This window comes from Coloeus monedula (genome assembly GCF_965178545.1).
Source record: "Coloeus monedula genome assembly, chromosome: 2".
Classification (NCBI taxonomy): domain Eukaryota; kingdom Metazoa; phylum Chordata; class Aves; order Passeriformes; family Corvidae; genus Coloeus; species Coloeus monedula.
In genome coordinates this window covers 75,909,107-75,927,862 of record NC_138782.1, presented here as the reverse complement: position 1 = coordinate 75,927,862, position 18,756 = coordinate 75,909,107, and the positions used below count along the sequence as shown (strand labels likewise).

Here is an 18,756-nt window from a genome sequence, read left to right as displayed (position 1 = left end):
ATTTATGCCTTTTGTGCTATATCTGTTCTGTAAGAGAAAATGAGACTCTCCGTTGTTCACATTCCCATGTGGCCAAGGCAGGCAGGTCTGCTCGCCAGCTTATCCCTGTGTACCCCCTGTACAACCCCATGGCTCTTGGGCCTCCTCTTGCACCTCAGGAGAGGAACCTACAGTCAGAGTCTGTATTTCCTCCCTCTTATTTGCATGGAGCCGGGATGACCCAAGAACTGTTAGATCCTGATCATCCACGTTCTTATCTGTAGCAGCTTTGAGTCCCCACCTGAAGGTGGGGATAGTTTTTTGACTGAGTGTGCAAAATCTGGCTAGGATTAAAAAGTGTGTTCTCCAGCTATCCACACCTGGTGGAAATAGAGCACAGCTATTTCACATAACAATTTCATCTAACATCTTCTACCAAAGCCTGAGTCATCCCCACACATAGGTGACTGTTCCTCATTTGCTTCCCTGAATCTTCACAGCTATTTATAGCTGTAACCGAGAGTCAAAGACTGCACAAATGGATGTTGGCCCATGCTCAGGTGAATCTATTGATGGCCATTAGAGTTAATTTAACCAGTGCTTGACTAATGGCTCAGAAGTCTTCCTTCTCCTGTAGCTTTCTTCCTGATCCTGCTTGCTTCCTCTCTCAATGGGTACCTCTGTGGGAGCTGCTGCTGCAAGAACTGCTGGGCACATGCATCCAGTGTAGGTACTGCCTGGATTTAAAAAAGCCTTTGTGGTTAAATACTGCAACATACCTGTTCTGCCATAGCATAGTATGTACAAGAGACATGTGCAGAACTCAAGTTACTGACAAGTCATGTTTTCTGCCAGCAGGAGCTTTGTAGCTAACCTTTATTATACTTTGTAATGGCCACTTTGTGTGGCCTGGTGTTTAATTTGGGTGCTGTTTGATTTATCAATTTGATGAAGTTAGGCTATGGAGTTGGCTTTAAATTACATGTGTGTTTTCACATGCTCATACACATGTATATGAGCTGTGATGAGGGAATACTGGGTTTGTACACTCAAGGAGGAACACGTAGATGATACTGAAGCTGAAGCCACACACCTGACAAGTCTAACCCTTTTTCATTTCTCTCACTTTAATTTGTACTCACTTGATTTTTATGATCACCTACTACTTGCCCCCTTCCATTCCATAATGTGTTGTCCTTTCAGCTGCAAATGGCTGCATCTTACATAGCAGCCAGAAAATAAATGTTGTGAGGATGGTCATATGTCACTGAAAGGAGTCTAGAAAAATAAATAGTACACAGAATTTATTGTTTCCCACAACTCAGCTGGGTTTCTTGCATTATAGTTACTATATGATGTAGCTCTGATTTTTAGCCTTCAGAGCTTTTTCTTTCAAACAGTCCAATAAAAATGAAGCCTGGAGTTTGTTTACTTCTGGTATTAAAAGCAAACAGCTCGAGGAGCAGGCCACTTTTATTGGACCTGTAAAGGAGTAATATAGATGGTAGAGATTTCAGGCTGTGTTTTGTTTATTATGGATTTCAGGTTTTTGGGGGTGCTGAGCTGTTGGTGTGGGTAGGGAAGGGGAGGGCTGGAAACATACACTGGTGTTATGGATGTCTGTGAGAACAGACCATTACATTAATGCAGCAAAAAGACTGAATGGAAGCATCAATATGTTGTAGTGAAAAATTTTATATAGTTCTTGTTTTTTCTCCCATATGAGGTGTAATGTTACGAGGAAGAAAAGTCTTCAGCCAGAACTAGGAGGAATAATAGAATTATGACTGATTTAATCTTATTACAGATGGGTACAATAGAAATAAACTTCTTGGAAATTAAGAAAATGTAACTATTGCAAAGCCTGGTCTTGTGATCCCTTGGCCTGGAAAGGGTACCTGGAAGAGAATATACTCATTGTTTGTGCTTCTTTTGTCAGCCAGGCTCTGTGTCCCTGACAGGGAGGGGAAACCTGAGTGTACCATACATGCCACCAGTGCCCTGTGAAACAGCAGGCTTCTGGTATTGAAAGAAGGACAGATATTGGAAGGATGTTACTAGGTGTGGCAAATAAACCATAAATGTGTGTTTGGAAGGATTTCTCCCATGGATTGTTTGCCTTACAACTGCATCAGAACTAGTCATCTGCCTGGGTTTCATAATGAGATGTGTCTGGCGTGTCTGAGGTGTAATCAACCCACAAAGCAAACACATTCAGAATTAGCAGGCTGATACTTCTGGGTCTGCTCTCCTCCATGAGTGTTGATGGGAGCTGTGTCAGCACATTGCAAGAGAAAGGACTTGTCCTTAAGGAACCCATTTGTGTCTTCCTGCTGCAGCTGGTCTGACCTTCTTTCAGGAGGCCTCAGAAAACATTTACATTCTTTGCCAGAGCATGCTAAAATTAGGACATAAAAATGACAGATTCAATAATGGAGTCTTAAATAATATTTAAGTAGTCTTGTATTTTCTGCAATATGAGCTAAAGGCAACATTACTGTGATTTGATGGATGCAGCTGTATGCATGATGTTCCAATTTCACAATTACTTCCTACCTAAATGAGCATAATCATAACCACAGTAATAAAACAGTATTTTAAAAGCAAAGTTTTTCAAGCATTTCTTAGTACCTCTCCAATACCTATGCTAACATTAAACAATTTATCTTTTATAATTAAAATCCTTAGTACTCTTCCATAAAAATCACTTTAATCTGCCTTCCATTTGCTTGAGAATGGTTTTGCCTTAAATGCTGTTTTCTCATTTTTATCACTGTAAATTCAGAAGTTTCGTTGAAATACAGGTTGTGTCTTCTCTAACAGAATATAGGTTTGATAACAGAAGTAGCTCCAAACCAACAATTTCTGTCAGTTTTAAAAATGCAGCTGTTTATGGAATTAGTTCATGGTAAAATTAAAACTTGAATATTCTCCCAAATACAAAGTTAAAGGTGCTGCTAAGGTAAAGTCACTTTTTGAATCCTCAGTGCTACCTCCTCCCCCTGCTGTGTATTTCTAAAAAATAGTTTAATTTGAAGTCACCCACTCATTTCCTGTTATGTCCAGCTAGACATTTATTACTAGTTTCACTGCTATCTAGTACCTTGACTGTCATGTATTTGGATCATCTGCCACTCTCTTGCCTCAAAAAAAAAAAGTGATTAAGGTTTGAAGTATAAAATAACCTTGTACTCATTCTTCATCCAAACCAAATGTGTTCTTTTGTTCAGATATCTGCATACCTAATAGATGCTTGTAATTCTGATAAAATTGTATCAAATAAAAATATAACTGCCTCTAAGTTGGTAGAACCGATGTCATGCTAGATTATCTAGTTCTAAAAAAAAAAATTGAGTAAATGTGTATAATCTGCTGTACAAGAATAGCTAAGGAAGCCATAATTAAGGAATCATAAAAGTGCTAGAGACTTTGAATCATAAGTTAGGAATTGTTAATATAGTATAAATGTTGCTGTTAATTTTGCTTTTATTGTAAAGGGAAAAGGGTTTTCATTTTACAGTACAGATAGTGTTGTGGAAAGAACTAACCATCCCCAATAAAAATTTCAGCCTATTTATTACTTGTTTTATAAGCAACAACATTTGAACCCCCACCAATTTTGTCAGATATTCCTGTTTTATTCTTGTGTGTGTGGCGGCTTTGATTTTAGTAAACAAATACTCTAACCAGTATTTTATTTTTGTGTTTTGCTTGTATATCGGCATATTAAGTAAATGGAATTAAAAAACAGATTGTAAATATGGGTTCTGACCCTCCAAATGATTTAGCAGCATTGATGTGTTGCCTGCGGATGGCTTCTTTTGTCACTTGTGTAGAACCTTGCACAATGCAACGTGAGTCCTTGATGGGAAGCAAGGACACCTGTACCATAAAAGTAAAAACTGTATTTGCCCAAAAGCTGGTGAATAGTTTGAGAGAGGTGTCTGTTTACAAGATAATGGATTTTTGTCTTGGAATTGCTTAGGGCATGGTTACTCTCAGTTTGCTAAAGTACCATGCATGTTCACTTACTCCCTCGCTCCCTGGCTCACAGTAGCTTTCAAGCAGACAACATTTTTCTCTGAAGAATTAAAAAAGGTCATTGAAGCATGGAGGGGCTTTGCACTAAAGGAGCAAGTAGTTTTCAGAAAGCATTCTCTGCAGCATGACCTCGGGTTTTTGAGGTGAAGTTGCACTCATGGTGCTGTTCTGGGCTGGCAGGCTCCAGTTCTCAGCCCAGGGCCTGGAGAGGGTGGAAGTGATATGAGGACTGTTTTTCAGACTCCAGCCCATAGGTAGCTGGAGAGGATGAGAAAAAAGGAGATAGGGGCAGGGGTGGACTGCCAGCATGGCCCAAGTCGTGATTGGCCTGTAAACCTTCTTTCTGTTCCCAGTACTTGACTGGGAAGAGGGCGGAGTTGGCCTGTCTGGGGCTTTGAGAGCCTGTAGATTCTGTAACTATCGGCCACTTCTTTTTCACAGCTTGCTTTTAGCTTCAGTCGTCAGCCAGGCCATTGAGCTAGCCCATACCTTGAAAGGTACCAACCCATGTCTTTTGGCATTACCCAGCCCTTCCACCACCTTGTCCCTGGCCTGTTGAGAAAGTCCGCTTGCTAAGTTCCATCAGGATCCAACAACCATCCTTTCTCTTACCTCCATCCTTCCCACCCCAGAGTCCTACCTCAACTTACAGCTCACAAGTAAGATTCTTTTTGCCCTGGTTATGTATTAGCCTGTATCTACCAACACAGCCCTGCTACCCTCACCCTAACCTTCTGTTACCCTTTTGGACTGCAGAGTTGTTGGTGGCTATCTGATACACTACTCTTCAGGAAGAAAGAGGCAGGTCGGGATAATCGGGATATGTTTTGCCATGACAGTAGGGCAAGATGAACAGGTTCAGGACTCCATATGTATGCTGATTTGCTGAATCATTTGTGTAAAATCTAGGGTGTTTTTAGCGTCAGCCTGTGGCTCCTGTAGCTGCCCACAGTGTTAGCCATTCTTCTGTTTACCAGTGAAACGTGAACCGCTTTGTTTTCTCATGTGAGGGGTTACAGAAAGGTGGATGAACTGCTTTCTCAGATTTTTCCTGGTACTGTTTTTCAGCTGGTAAACAATTTAAAAGTTAAGAACAGCTTCCTCAGAGATGGATATTAAGGGTCTATAGTAAGAAAAGATTACTCTCAGGCCACTTTTATGCAGAGGAAGGGAAAGGTGCATGTGCAGAGAGACATCCTGCTACATCTGAATTAGTAGATCACAATCTGGGCCTAATTTATTTTTAATTCTATGCAGTGTCTTGGGATGGTGGGAGGTGTTGAGGGACGTAGATAAGAAACCTTTATATAGATTAAACATCTCTTGACACAGGGGATTGTCATTCTCGTGCATGGGGGTGTACAGAGGAGCACAGAAATGAAACTCACAGACATCATAGGGCAGGCATGGAAAATAGAGGTGCTGCAGTTGTTTCTGAAAACGTGGTTAACGACACCAGAAAGGTGTAATGTATCTGGAGGAAACTGTGGTTTAGGTGACATAACTCTACCATTGACTCTGTGCTTTCTACCAGCGTAGATTTTCAGTACTCGAAAAATGCAGCAGACTGTACATTGCGCCTTCCTGTGCTTTTGATTTCCAGCTCTGTGGAATGATGTACATTGAGGTTGGCTAATTTTTAGATCTGCTAGAAGAGAACTGTGTTTCAGTATATTCAGCATGCTTTTTAACATGAATCAAGCATAGCCATGCTGTGTTCTGTCCTCATCATTAAACTTAGAGGAGAGATGCCTGACAGGAGACAGCTTAGCCAAATCCATCTTGCAGATTTCACTGTATTTGTATCCTTTCTGAAGAAATGGGTGAACTGGACTTGTTGGTATTCATGGCTTTTCTGGTGGCCTACTCTTTGTTTTTCTTCTTTCTTTTTTTTTTTTTTCTCCCAGAAGGGAAAGAGAAAAGGTCTAGGATTCTGTATGATATTGCCTTTCTTCATGTAATAGATGAGCTGCAGGAATGGGTTGTTTTGACCTCTACATTGGAAGTTTGTATTTTTAACAGAGAGGAGGTTTGAAAAATACTATGCCTAGGTGAACACTACAAAAGTATGCAGCTCATGAATTTTTCAGTTTGTTGCACATTGTCAGGGGAAGAGGTACACCAAACAGTCATGATGGTTTTCTTTCCTCTTGGGAAGTTTTCCACTTGGAAGCATCACTAAAATGGATTGAATACCAGGATGCCCTGGAGAGTCTGGTCAGCTGGACATCAGGGGGAGAAAAGGTGGGGGGAAAAAGAGCCTTATCCTAATGAAAATAGAAAGAGGGTAATCTGCCGTGTTTATTGATTGCATAAAAGGTCATGCTTGTTTGTTCCTAATCTTTGCAGAAAGAGCCTTCCGGTTTCTGCAAAACTGTGTTACAGCAGATGAGTATTTGGAACAGAGAATGAGGTGGTTTCAGTTGCATGAAGTGACTGCACTTGCCTGAGGGTGCAATAACTCAGTGGTGAGCGAAGGAAGGAAAGGGCCCCCATCCTGGGGGATCTGTGGGGCTCCCAAAGGCAGTGTGGTCAGCTGGTAGCAAGGGAACACTTGTGGGGAGGGAGCTTGGAGGTATTGGACCATTGGGAGACCATCAAGAGAAGAAGATGCTTCTCAGTGAGGGAGCTTCTGAGCATATGGGATTAATAGTGTGAGATTAAACTGTCTGGGACTAATAGTGTGGTTTCAGGAGATCAGTGAGGCAATGTAAGTGTTGGCAAGGTGCTGCACAGGACAGCCTTACCTGCCATGGCTGCACATTCACAAGGCTTCTTTTGAGGTGTGCTGGTGAGTTTTTTGACTGCCTAGAACTGATTCAGGGAGCAGAAACAGCAGAAATCTGGCATTGACAAGAAGAGCTAAAGGGTTTTCTTCCTGAGTCAGTATGAGGCTTTGGTGGGAAAAGAGGAACTGCCCTTTTGAAACTGACTGAAGTGAGTCAGTTCTCTCTTGTGCCTAGTGTGACGAGAAAATACTTAAACTAAGAAATGAGAGAAAAGATTGGTTTGATTTTCGTACCTGGTATTAAAGCACAGAACAAGGAACATTGGGTAAAGGAGAATTGCATATGCAGTCACATAAATGGTCTATGCAAAGGAGAAAAGGGTGAAAACTACTAGCAGAACACTAGTTGTGCAGGTGCTACACTAACAAAAAATACACTTACTATAGCAAGAAAAGAGGATTAGGTCAGGGAGGAAAAGCAAAAGATATGTTTATTATCCAGGCTCTTTTTATTAGTATGCAAAATTAGAACAGCCACTGCTGAATATGTAACCAGATACAGAGACAGCAAAAACATGGTCAAATAGCATTCATGGACTGAACACAAATACTTAAAATTATGCAGAAAATTAGTAAGGCGTTGTCAAAGAAGTTGGCACCTTGTAAAGGAATAAAGAGTAGCATGGACACAGTAGAATCTATTTGGCCAAAATCACTTTGGGAAGGAATTATGGGAGACCTGTTGTAGATCTCTAGCTTAGATTTATATACAGGCAATGTGTGTAATACTATGATGTAATGATGTGTTACCAGCAATAGTTTTCTTAACAAAAGAGTAATTTGGAATAGAAGTTGTGTTATTTTGGGCTTGAAAGGAATTGCTTACCCTACAGAAAACATGATTGTTCAAAAAATGAAGATAAAACATGAACTGTGTTTACTTGGTTTAAGTGGGATGACAAAAAGTTGGTAACAATTTCTTAAAGATGAATATGTGTTAAATTAAGAGAACTGGTTAGTGACCATAGGTGAGCTGAAGTACAGAGACTTAAATACAGAAAAGGTTCAACTTGAATCCCAAGTAAAGGAAAATTGTGGCAAATTAGGTAATCCTTCTAGCAGAGAACCTTTTCCTGGGAGGGATATTGGTTGAGAAAAGATAATGCAAAAAAAGGAATAGATTATCAAAGGAGGTAACTTCTTGGAAGTTGTGATGGAACAAGAACTGAAAGTATTAAGCTGAATTAGAATTCATTTAAACTTCTTAAAAGTTAAAGCAATTAATAAAAGTTTCTTTAGATACATAAATTGAGAAAGAAGAAATCCTTCTGTTGTATAGGGAGGGTGGTTTTGAATTAGAGAGAGCCTTTTGTTCAGAAGTTAAATAAATACCTTTGAACACTTCTCAGTAAGAAAAATAACAGTGTGGGGACAGCGACAGGATGATGAATGGAAACAAGGTTATGAACATGACTATGGTCATGGTGGAAATTCAAGACAGAAACAAATTCCAAGTAAATAAAGGTGTGAAATTGCAGTGTACCAGCTGCATTGTGGTTACTGCCTGCGTACCAGTTCTTTCCCTACTGTAAAGTTACTTGCAGTAGCTCACCCTTTCTCATAAATGTTTTATACATGTAGTGTACATGGCTTTTCCTTGTCTAAGAGCCGAAGTGCAAATGTTTCAGAAATAGTGTTTTGTAACTTTATTTTTAAAGCTACTTTGTGTTATGTTGAGCTTTAAAAAAAATCCATAATGCTGTAGCTTTTTTTTTTTTTTACATAAAATATTAAGGAACACATTCTCATCTCAAAAGTTGCCGTTTCCACTGTGTATGCCCTGGAGCTCATTGAACTTTTCTGTGAATAGATTTAGCTCACTGGAAAAACAAAAATGTATCTCTGTTTCCTCTTCCTCTTATCCTCCCCCCTTCTTTTTAAACTGAGTTTGTTTCCTGTCAGATTAGTGAGTTAAATTGGCTTATGGGGAGAGGACCAAAAGAAGTGCCAGATTTGGTGCAAGATAAGCCTCTAGGAGCAGGAACAAGCCCTTGAGGGTCAGCAGGAGCAGTGTTGGGGTGTTTTGTGAGTGCCCAGTCTTCAAATCCTGTGTTAGTGCACGTGTCCCTTGGAGGGGCTGTTGTTCAGGGTAGTGAATTTTTTGTTTGTTTTAGCATTCTGCCTGCAAAAACACATGGTCTTCACAAACCTCCTGTAATGAACTTATGGTCAACAGTAAAAGTCCATGTAGCAGGACTTGTATCATGCGACTGATACTATTCTGCATAGGTTTTGCCTTAATGCAGGGAAGAGCCCTAGTATGCATCCAGTGTAAATTGTTTTACTTCTGGGTCCTCTCACTGTGTGCTCTTGCTTTACTCAGAGGTTGCTGGCTCTTGATGGAACTGTATGAGGTTGTTTTGGAGAGATTTTCTTACAATCTTTATTGTGGTTGGGCTTTAGGCTATGCTTTCCTTCATGTCTGGATTTAATTGTAGATAATTTTGGAGGGAAAACAGTTTTCTTACTTTGGGAAACTCAGCATACTGGTGGCGTCTGGTCATTGTACTAAGCAATCAATCAATCACTAGATAAAAAGGGGCAGAAATGAGAGATACAGAAAATAAACAACGTAAGCAGAATGCCACCAAATAACTTTTCCCCCTCGTCCCTTTAAAGGGTTTAATGTCTGCAACAGTGGTTGTTCACAGCCCTGACTAGAAATGGCAAAGTTGTGATGAGGCACTTACTCCCCACACTTACTAAAAGTAATGCACACATATCTGAGGCAATCGGGCCCCCTGTAATGATCCTTAATCCCAAACTTCCTTTCTTTTGTAGAGCCTGGTGAGAGCTGTAAGCACTCGCTGACACTGCCCAGGAATTGGTGTGTTTCTTTGGGGACCATTTTGCTAATACAGTTTATATTTGTTAAGTTTTGATTTTTGTTTTGCAGTAGGAAATGCTTTCCATGAACTTGTGATCATGGAGTTTTCTGTTCATATCTGTTGTTGCCAATAGTACTATAAGATTGCCAGCATTTTGGACCAAGCCGTTGCTTGTAACAGAGATGTGTGAGATTTTACATAAGAATATCTATTAAAAAAATTAAATTGAAACAAACAAACAAAAACCCACAAAAAACCTACCATAAATGGTCCTGTCAAATTAAAAAGAGAAAATTAATAAAAAGCTCTAGTCTGAAACCACTGGTAAAAATAACAGTAAAGTCTCTGACAGCTGAAAGAGAGAAACAAGGAAAAGCACGTTGCTTTTAAGTTTTTCTTTGTTGGTTGGCAGTGTGCCCATACACCCCATTCAGGGCTCTAGAAATGGTTCACTGACTTGAAACTCTGGCTTCTTTGAATTGTGTCCATTTTATTTGTTTAAGTAATGTGAGGAAAATATTGAGCTAGGTCTCTCAACATTAAATTATCAACTTTATAGACATTTTTTGTTCAACTCTTTAGACAAATTAAGAGGGATTCAGGTTTTAGATTTGTTTTGCTGGTTTCCAAATGCCATTTTTTCACAATGGCTTTGAATTGTTGCTGCACCCTCGGAGAATCTCGCCATGAGCTATATACATCTGCACAGTAAGTCAGCACCAAATCCATCTCTAACATTGAAAAGCTGTTGAGGTCTATTCAAGGGAAGAACTGTGCAAGTCACTTGAAGTGGGGTTTTTTCAACATTTTTTGTTGTTAAAAGTGCTCAAAAAAACCCACACATGCAAAAAATGTACACTTGCGTAACATGTGATTCATGACAGCATGATTGTTGCTTTACTTAGGCTTTTAAATGTGTTTAAAAATCTCTTGTAAATAGAGTGTTTTGTTCAGAAATCAAGTTCTGCTGCTAACAGTGAAACGAGAAAAATAAAAACATTCTAGGATACTAATAACACCCCACTTTAACTTACGTTTTAAGCAAGTATTTATTTTGAGGTAAAGTAGAAGACAATGTTATGTGTATCAGATGTTAACCTCTTGGCATTTTTTAATAACGGTGGAACTCAGGAAAAAATGCATAACTCTTACTGGGACTTAATTGTATCTTCATTATGTTGTAATTAAACAAGTAGACAAGCATCCATGCTGTGTTCAGTACTGCAGGAAAATACGGGCTTATGCCTTTGAGGTTCCCTTGTGATTAGCACCCATCTGTGTTGTGCTGATTGTCTTGTTTTGGAGCATTCAACTGTGTACTTATTTTGGGACAGAATACACATTGTTCAGTTCTTTCCTTTCAGCAAGATTCCCTGGTGGCCACTGAAGACTGAAGAGGTGTGGATGGACCTAGAAATGGGCTCATGCCGCAGGCAGTATTTATTGTTTAGTTGATGAGTGGTGGTGTCTTCTTCGGGCATATTCTGAACTTGGATGTTTCTTCATTGTGACAAAGATCCCCTTATTGCTATACAGACATTTCAAAGTGGAGGGCTTGTTTGAAATAATCCTGCCTTCCTGGATGGTTTGTTTCATTGGTTTATGTACAATTACTGTCCTCCAGTTGTATTAGTAAGAACACTTGCGTATTTATTTTTTCATGCCTTAAATTTTCATTTTTTAAAAAAGCCAAGCTAATGGTTCAGGGAACAGATCTTATATATTTCTTCTTTCATGCATCCCACAGCCCTCCCATGCTATTCCCCCCACCTTTTAAATAGTGCTCAACCTCTAGCCTCTAAAATCAGCGATTTGTCTTGTGTTTCACATTGTTACAACATTTGATGGGAGAGCCAAACCTACTAGAACTGCACAACTGGATAAGCAAAACCAGCCTTTGTCCTAACAAGTGGAGCCGTGTTCTTGGTTACTTTTGGCTGTTGGAAAAATTATAAGCACCTAAGCCACTCAGACCAGCATTGGTAGTGTCTTGTGCTGGGTACACTGAGAACCTGGGGTTTCAGGAAGCTGAGGCATGTATGCTTTCACATGGTTTCATTAAAATAAATATTCCAAATTACTTTATAATTTATAGTTTAGTCTATTAGTGCTGTGAAAAATAGACTTTGCAGTGGCACCCCTCTTCAGAAAAACAGGGAGAAGTTAAGTGACACAGGTCCCCCAAGGTAGCTCTGCTGCAGAACCAGGAACTGGAGCCTGTTCTCTAGTCTCACCAGGTGTGATTCGGCACTGGGTTAGGATATCAGAATCACAGAAAAGCCTAGGTTGGAAGGCTCTTCTTGATTTCATCTGGTTCAACCTCTTGCTGAAAGCAGGGCCTTGGATTAGGTTATTCAGAGCCCTGGTAAGATGAATCTTAACTATTTCTGGCAAAGGGAATACTTTGGGCTTCTCTGTTTAATTCTTTTTGTAGTGAGCAATTTCTCCTTGTGGCTGAAACTAGTGTGCTCTGTAGCAGCTCAGGGGGAACTGCTCTTGCTTTTGGTCCTGTTCTCTGTGCGTCCTTGTGAAGAGACCAGCTGCCCCTTTGTGTGCTATGAACTGTGTAGGTGTTAAAACAGTGTCTTGGTGCTGCAGACCTCCCGTAAATGGTTACAGGGAGCCCGTGTCAGGGATTGCCATCTGATTTGTACATGTTCCTGGTTGTACTTGTTGGGTAACAGATGCAGTCTAGAGTCATGTGTCACTTGGCTTTTGTTGACATTGGACTGATTTGGGATGGCACCTGCAGTGAAGATTTCCTTCTTGACTCCATGGTTCAGCCGAGTGAATGCTAGAGAATGGATTAAGAATCAGTCAGGATACATTTTTTTCTCTTTCCTCTGAGGAATTCATGAGCAAAGGAAGAAAATATGTGTTATAACTCTCCTGAAAAAACTCTTAAATCTGTGTAAGTTGAGGAATTTTATCATATTCTCCGTGATTCCAACTGATCTAAATTATGTACTGTGTAACTTCTAAAATAAAAGTGTACTACAACTACTTTATCTCCACCGCCCCCAAAAGCCTCCCTATCACTTAACTCAATGATCATTTTATTTAAGAGTTTGATTAATCAGATTTGTCCTGAAATGCAGACTTACAATTGTACATAATTTGTTTGGGATCGTGATGAAAATTTTCATTGTATCAGAATTAGTGGTAAGCTTCTGTTGACTTCAGCTTGTCCAAGATTTTGCTACTGCAGTGTAATGTTAAAATATTTATCAGTATTTATTTTGCTTGCCCTGATGATGAAAATTTCCTTTTCTGTGAATGAAAATAGAAACCCATACATAAATCATGCTAGGTAGATAAGATTTTTGGTGTAGTGAAGAGAAATTCAGCAGCTCACTAGGGATATTTGAATTGCCCATGTCAGCGGACTTCGTTCAGAGTGCCTTCCTCATGCCTCTCGTGCTTGCTGTATCTTTGATTCATTTTCAGAGCAGCAGACCCATATCTCAGATATAAAGAATGCAAATTATTAAAACTTTGATCATAAATTAATTCGCTCTGAAGTGAACATTTGCTCTCTTTCCAGACCTTTTCACTTCCTGAGACCTGTTAAGAATTCTTAAGGGTTTTAAGAATGGCAGCATTTCTTCTGCTTCATCTATAGCATTCAGCATGGAAAAGGAAAATGTTATTTCAGTTTTGCTGATACTGAAAACAGGTTCTTGTTACGTGTTTAGCACTGAATAGGGTATTCAGTGTATCCAGTACTGTAATGTGTACTATCCTCTGCTACAGCTCATGCAGAGGAAACTGTTACTCAACTTGCATGTGTTGTAGGGTGGTAGATGGGGTAATTTGTCCTATTGATTATAAATGTAAATACTGTTTTTAAGGCAACGGTAACCAAGAGTATTTTTCCTATTTACAGAGCAAGCTTTTCATGGAAGGATTTAGAAGCCTAAAAGAAGGAGAACCTGTGGAATTTACTTTTAAGAAATCTTCCAAAGGCCTTGAATCAATACGGGTAACAGGCCCTGGTGGGAGCCCCTGTTTAGGAAGTGAAAGACGACCCAAAGGGAAGACAGTACAAAAAAGAAAACCAAAGGGAGATAGGTAATTACCTTACTTTTGCTATTCCCCCGTTTTTTCCTTTGCAAGTTTTTCTTCAAATTATGTTTTCAGCATTTATTTGTTTGTGAAAGGAAACCCTTCTATGGAAATTCGGCTTAGTAATTTAATTAAAGCTGTATCTATACAAGTACATCAGTCACCCACTGATTAGTTTCACTTGAGAAGGTTTTATTAAATTAGAGGGAGCCTGCAAAGGAATATAATATTATTTTGAAGATATTGCTATTAGACTGGAGAGAGAGGTCAGTCTGAATACAGGTGAAATAATGTCATGTTTAGGTGAGAATTGTGCATGCTAAAGAGACTATCATGTGCAGTGGGGTTTTAAATTGTGCATCAGTAGTTTTATATAGAAAAAAATGTAGGTGCTGCAGTAAGGGTTGAGATGTATATCATTTGGTTAAGTATATTTTTACTTAGTGAACACAGTATAAGGTGTTTCCAAAGGTTTTAATTCCTGGTGCTCTGAGGGACTGTTGTAATAATACTTTACAAATTTCAGGTTAATTTTGATTGCTGCACTTCTCTCCGCACATGTGCAGCAGTCTGACTTGAACTGCACTCTTACACTTTACTTTCCACTTCTGGTGGCTTGAAGAAATTCTGAACCTTCTTCACCACAAAGCCACCTGCATCTAGTTCACCAAGGACAGCCTTCCTGCCAAAAAGCTCATCTTTTTATTTAGATGAATTCACCCTTTTTTCCTCATGCTGTTGCCCAGCCCAGTAGCTATAATGACTGAGGCCAAGTGGAATACATACTTTGTGAGGATCCTAGTAAGAACATCTAAACAGCCATGTTTTGCCTGCAGTATTTAATGTATGGCATGACTGAGAGGTGGTGGCTCTCTGCATTGCACATTTGGAAGTAAAAAGTAGCTTAGGAAAGATAGAGTCACCTGGAAAGGCGATGTAGCCCAGGTTTGAGAAATTTGGGATCAGAAACCTTTACTAGCTACAGATGAACTCCACTTGTCCTCAGCTCTGTTAAAAGGCCCTTTTTTGTTCCCCTTTTTTTTTTTTTAATTTTTTTTAGTTAAGGACTGGAGACAACATGATATTTGTCCTTCTTTCACCTTCTTTGTAAAAGCTAAAGGCCATAAACAAAATTTATTGCTGCTGTAACAGATCAGAGTCCATAACCACAACAAGGAGAGACTTTGTAAGCCAGACAAAGCTTTCTTTTTGATTGCTCTCCATATCTGGCCTTTTAGAGTCATGTTGCATGCAATGGCTGTTTTTTTGTTGGGTTTTTTAAATTATTTTTTTATTTTGCTATAGGCTTTCAGTATTATTCTTATCTAAATCATTATTTTTTCCATGAATTGTAATAGCTAATCTGTTTAGGGCATTAGCATTACCACTATTCTTGATGTTTCATACTTGGCAGCAAATAAAGGCCACAGTCATGCTAGCATGATCCTGTTGACTTACTTGTTGCACATGTATATGAAGGAAGACAGTCCTTGCTTCAAAAACCTTGAAACTAAATGGGCAGGTTGTAAGTAGTCAGGGAAGACAATATAATGAAAGAGGCAGGGATTTGAACAATCTATAGTGCACAGTGTAGTCAATGAAGGGGGAAGCAGGACTTTTCATCTCATCCTAGGGAAGCATCTGAAATGTTGGGGTTGAATCTTGCCTTACTGCTGTTCCTCTTCGGGGACTACACAGGGATCCTAGATCCAATCCTGGAGATGCTTCCCTTACAAGTCTCTAAATGAAGTGAGATGAATTCTGCTTTGAATCTTTTTTTTTCATAGCAGAAACATAGAAAAAATTGAACAGATATACTCTGAAAAACAGTGCGGGGGGGGGGGGTGGTCTATGAGACAGTGTACTCTCTTGTTCACTTGCATTTAAAAAAAGGGAAAATTCAAAATTATTTTGAATTAATTTGAATGTGAAAATGTGGGCAAAAACATCTACCCACTTCTGTCTCAGAATTCTTACACTTAAGTCATAAGACACCAAAAAAGGCTGAAAATTGAAATGTTTGAAGTAGCATTGACATTATCACTCAGTGAAAAGCAGTGTCTTTGCTTGAAGGAAAATTAGTTTTGAATGCCTAGACAATAAAAAAGGTGCACCTCCAACGTGTAGTGAAAAGTTTCTTGATGATTGCTGTTGTAGTGTGAGAACTGCCTCCATTTATGAAAGCTATTTCCAACTTTTTCTGTTCATCTCTTTTTATGTCACCAATGTAAGAGTGTGAGAGCCCAGCTTCAGTGCATCTTTTTGTCTGGATCCCATTTGAATGGACTCTGTTACTCTAATTACTGAGAGGAGTTAGAGATAGCAAAGATGAGGGAGAAAAAAAGGGAAAAGCACCAATATGTGCAGACAGGGAGGGGAAAAAAAAAAGTCATGACACTGAGGTTGCCAATGTTGGTAGATTTAGTGAGGCTTCCATGATAGACTCAGGGTCCCTGTAATTTGTAGTATTGTTGCTGTGGGGACCTTGCTGTGCTAATATTTCCCCTTCAGCGTTACCGTGGGCCACGTTAGTTTTATAATACAAATGGGAATTCTTCGTAATTGTCACCAGTGGTATCAGCCACTTGGTCATTCTTTCTCAGTCAGCGTGTTGGCGCATTCGTGTGTGAGGAAGGGAAACTTTGTGGTCCATGTGAAATGAAGCTGTGGCTCTGAGCAGCCTGCAGGCTTCAGGTTCTCAGACCTTACTTTAATCTATTGTAGTACATGTATGTACTTTTTCACAGTATTAAGAGAAATCTGGGCTAGAGGGGAGGTTTCTAAATGAAGCTCAGCTGGGATTTTCATCTGACAGGTTCTGGGTTCAGAAGTGGTGCTTTATGGCAGAGACGCACAGTGGAGGGGCTGGTCTCTTCCTACCTAAGTAAACCAGGGGATGAATTGCAAGGAGTTGCATTATGACCAGCTGCAGCTCACTTTGTAGGAGCTCTTAACACTTGCCAAACACAGTGTGTTTTGCTCAGTTTTGGCAGTGAGCTGTCATAAAACCATGCTATGCTGCTCTCTAGGAATGACCATGGGGATCTGATGCAGAAAAGATAAAGTACTCTGAAATCACACTTAATCAAGTATTCAGTAACTTGTAGACAAGTCTGTGATTTAGAGTAGAATAAATGAAATCAGAACCTAACCCACCATCTCAGAGTAAAGTTGAGAGGAAAAAGGGAAGAAGGCAAAAATATGACACTACTTTCTTTTTACTTTTTTTGAACAAGCACTCCCAATGTTTCTATGTTGCCTAAAATGAAACTGGGTAAAGGACCAGTTTATGAGTTGTAATTCTTTATATAGATGGGAGAATATTCTTTAGTGCAGTGTACATTTAAATAATTTGACCCACAGACTTTAGGCACAATATTAATAAAGGTGCATGATGCTCACAGGACTAGAAGCTAGAGTTATCTTTGGGACCTAGAGGTATTACCCATTATCTGTAAATATTCCTAATACGAGCTCAAAGTTGGATAATTTTTCAGCAGAATGTCTGTTATGCTGTATCTACTTAGCTTGACACTTGCTTCATGTGGAATGTTTTGGGGGAGATGGGGAGGTTGACAGCTGTTTGGGTTTGTTGTTTTGTTTTGTTTTGTTTTTTGGCTTTTTTTTTGGTTGTTGTTTGTTTTGAAATCTTTACACCAAAATGGAAGCAATAAAATAAAGCAAGAAGAAAGGAACAAGGAAGAAATAATTAAGAGTATAACTTCATCTCCCAGTTCTAATTTATGTCATTTCAGTCCTTTGATACCCTCTGCTAACATCACATGTGTGGCAGGGAAACTTTCTAGCACAGGTGAGCTGTGTCAGTAAGTGGTCTAGATTTAAACATGTAGTAAATAAGTGCTACATTGTGAGATTGAGGTTGACATGAAACATTTCACGGGCTTGGTTTATAGTGCAGCCCTGCAAGTAAACGGTGAGGGAGGGATTTGGGAGCTGCTTAAAATGATGGAGCTCAACGAACCATTGCCACTGGATGAATGGTGATGCTGAATTATACTGTGGGATGCAGCTGGTGAAACAGCCGTGTATATCTAGCTCAGCTGGCTAAACAGTAATGAGTACCGCAGCATGGATATAACACTTTGAAAACTTTTTTCCAATGTCGATATATATGAAGGAGGAACAATTAGGATAGAAGTGTTTCTGTGTTAAGATGTTATAAATGGTGTTCACCAGTAACTTTTGAATGTGACCAAAACAATAATTTTTCAAATGAAGAAAAACATAGTTCTAAACCACTGACAGGGTAGAAATACAGCCACTTAAGGAAGGGGGGGTTGTAATTAAATGATATAATTCTCCCCTGATGAACTGTCACTTAAAACTAGTGTCTGAGTCAGACAGAAAATAGTTTTAATATCTGAAGGCATTCTGTGGATGATCTGAAGTCAAACTATATTAAGAAAACCTTAAAGGTCGTCTTTAAAAGCTCATGATGTGCACAAACAGCCACTAGGCTGGTATGATGCAGGAAGAGATGACACATGGTGGCATGCCATGGAGGACATTTGAATTCAAGTTAACAGGACCAGGAGAGCTAGTTTAGGACAGCAAAGTTACACAATACTAAGTTACTTCAAACTTGATACTATATCAATTCCATCTCCACTGACTGGATCACACTCAAGTGTATAATCTAACTTTCATAGAAAAGCCTCCTGCAGCTTGAACCAAGCAGATTCTTGTGAAGGAGATGTGAATAATGGGAGTGGTATGGGCTGGGAAGGAGACCCCTGAGCTAGTACCAACGTGGGAGAAGCACATAAAACCCATGCTTAGCAGATGGGTGGGGAAAGCCTGTCAGTCCCTTTCCTAACAGGACGCAAGACCAGGCTGGTGGTCGCCGCACACAGCTACAAAGAGGATACGTCCACTTGGCCAGCCCCAGGGACTCGCTTTGGGCAGGTCCTGAACAGCACTGGGGTGAAATGGGGAGCAGACAAACCGAGTCATCCAACCAGGGAAATGGATGACAAGTTCAGGGAGTTGTAGCCTTTGGCACAAAATGGTGTCAGCATGTTACTGTCAAAGGGT

The 18,756-nt window shown here is 39.7% G+C and overlaps 1 protein-coding gene across 3 annotated transcripts in view; it reads left to right on the top strand.

Annotated features, from left to right (window-relative positions):
- LIN28B (lin-28 homolog B) overlaps window positions 1–18,756 on the top strand; it is a gene marked incomplete at both ends in the record, with an annotated part of 87,493 nt that overhangs the window by 35,261 nt on the left and 33,476 nt on the right. For all 3 annotated transcript variants that reach the window (XM_082300590.1, XM_082300588.1, XM_082300589.1), the window contains one exon: window positions 13,523–13,707. In XM_082300590.1, coding sequence (XP_082156716.1) covers window positions 13,523–13,707 — 185 coding nt within the window. The remainder of the gene's footprint in view (window positions 1–13,522; window positions 13,708–18,756) is intronic.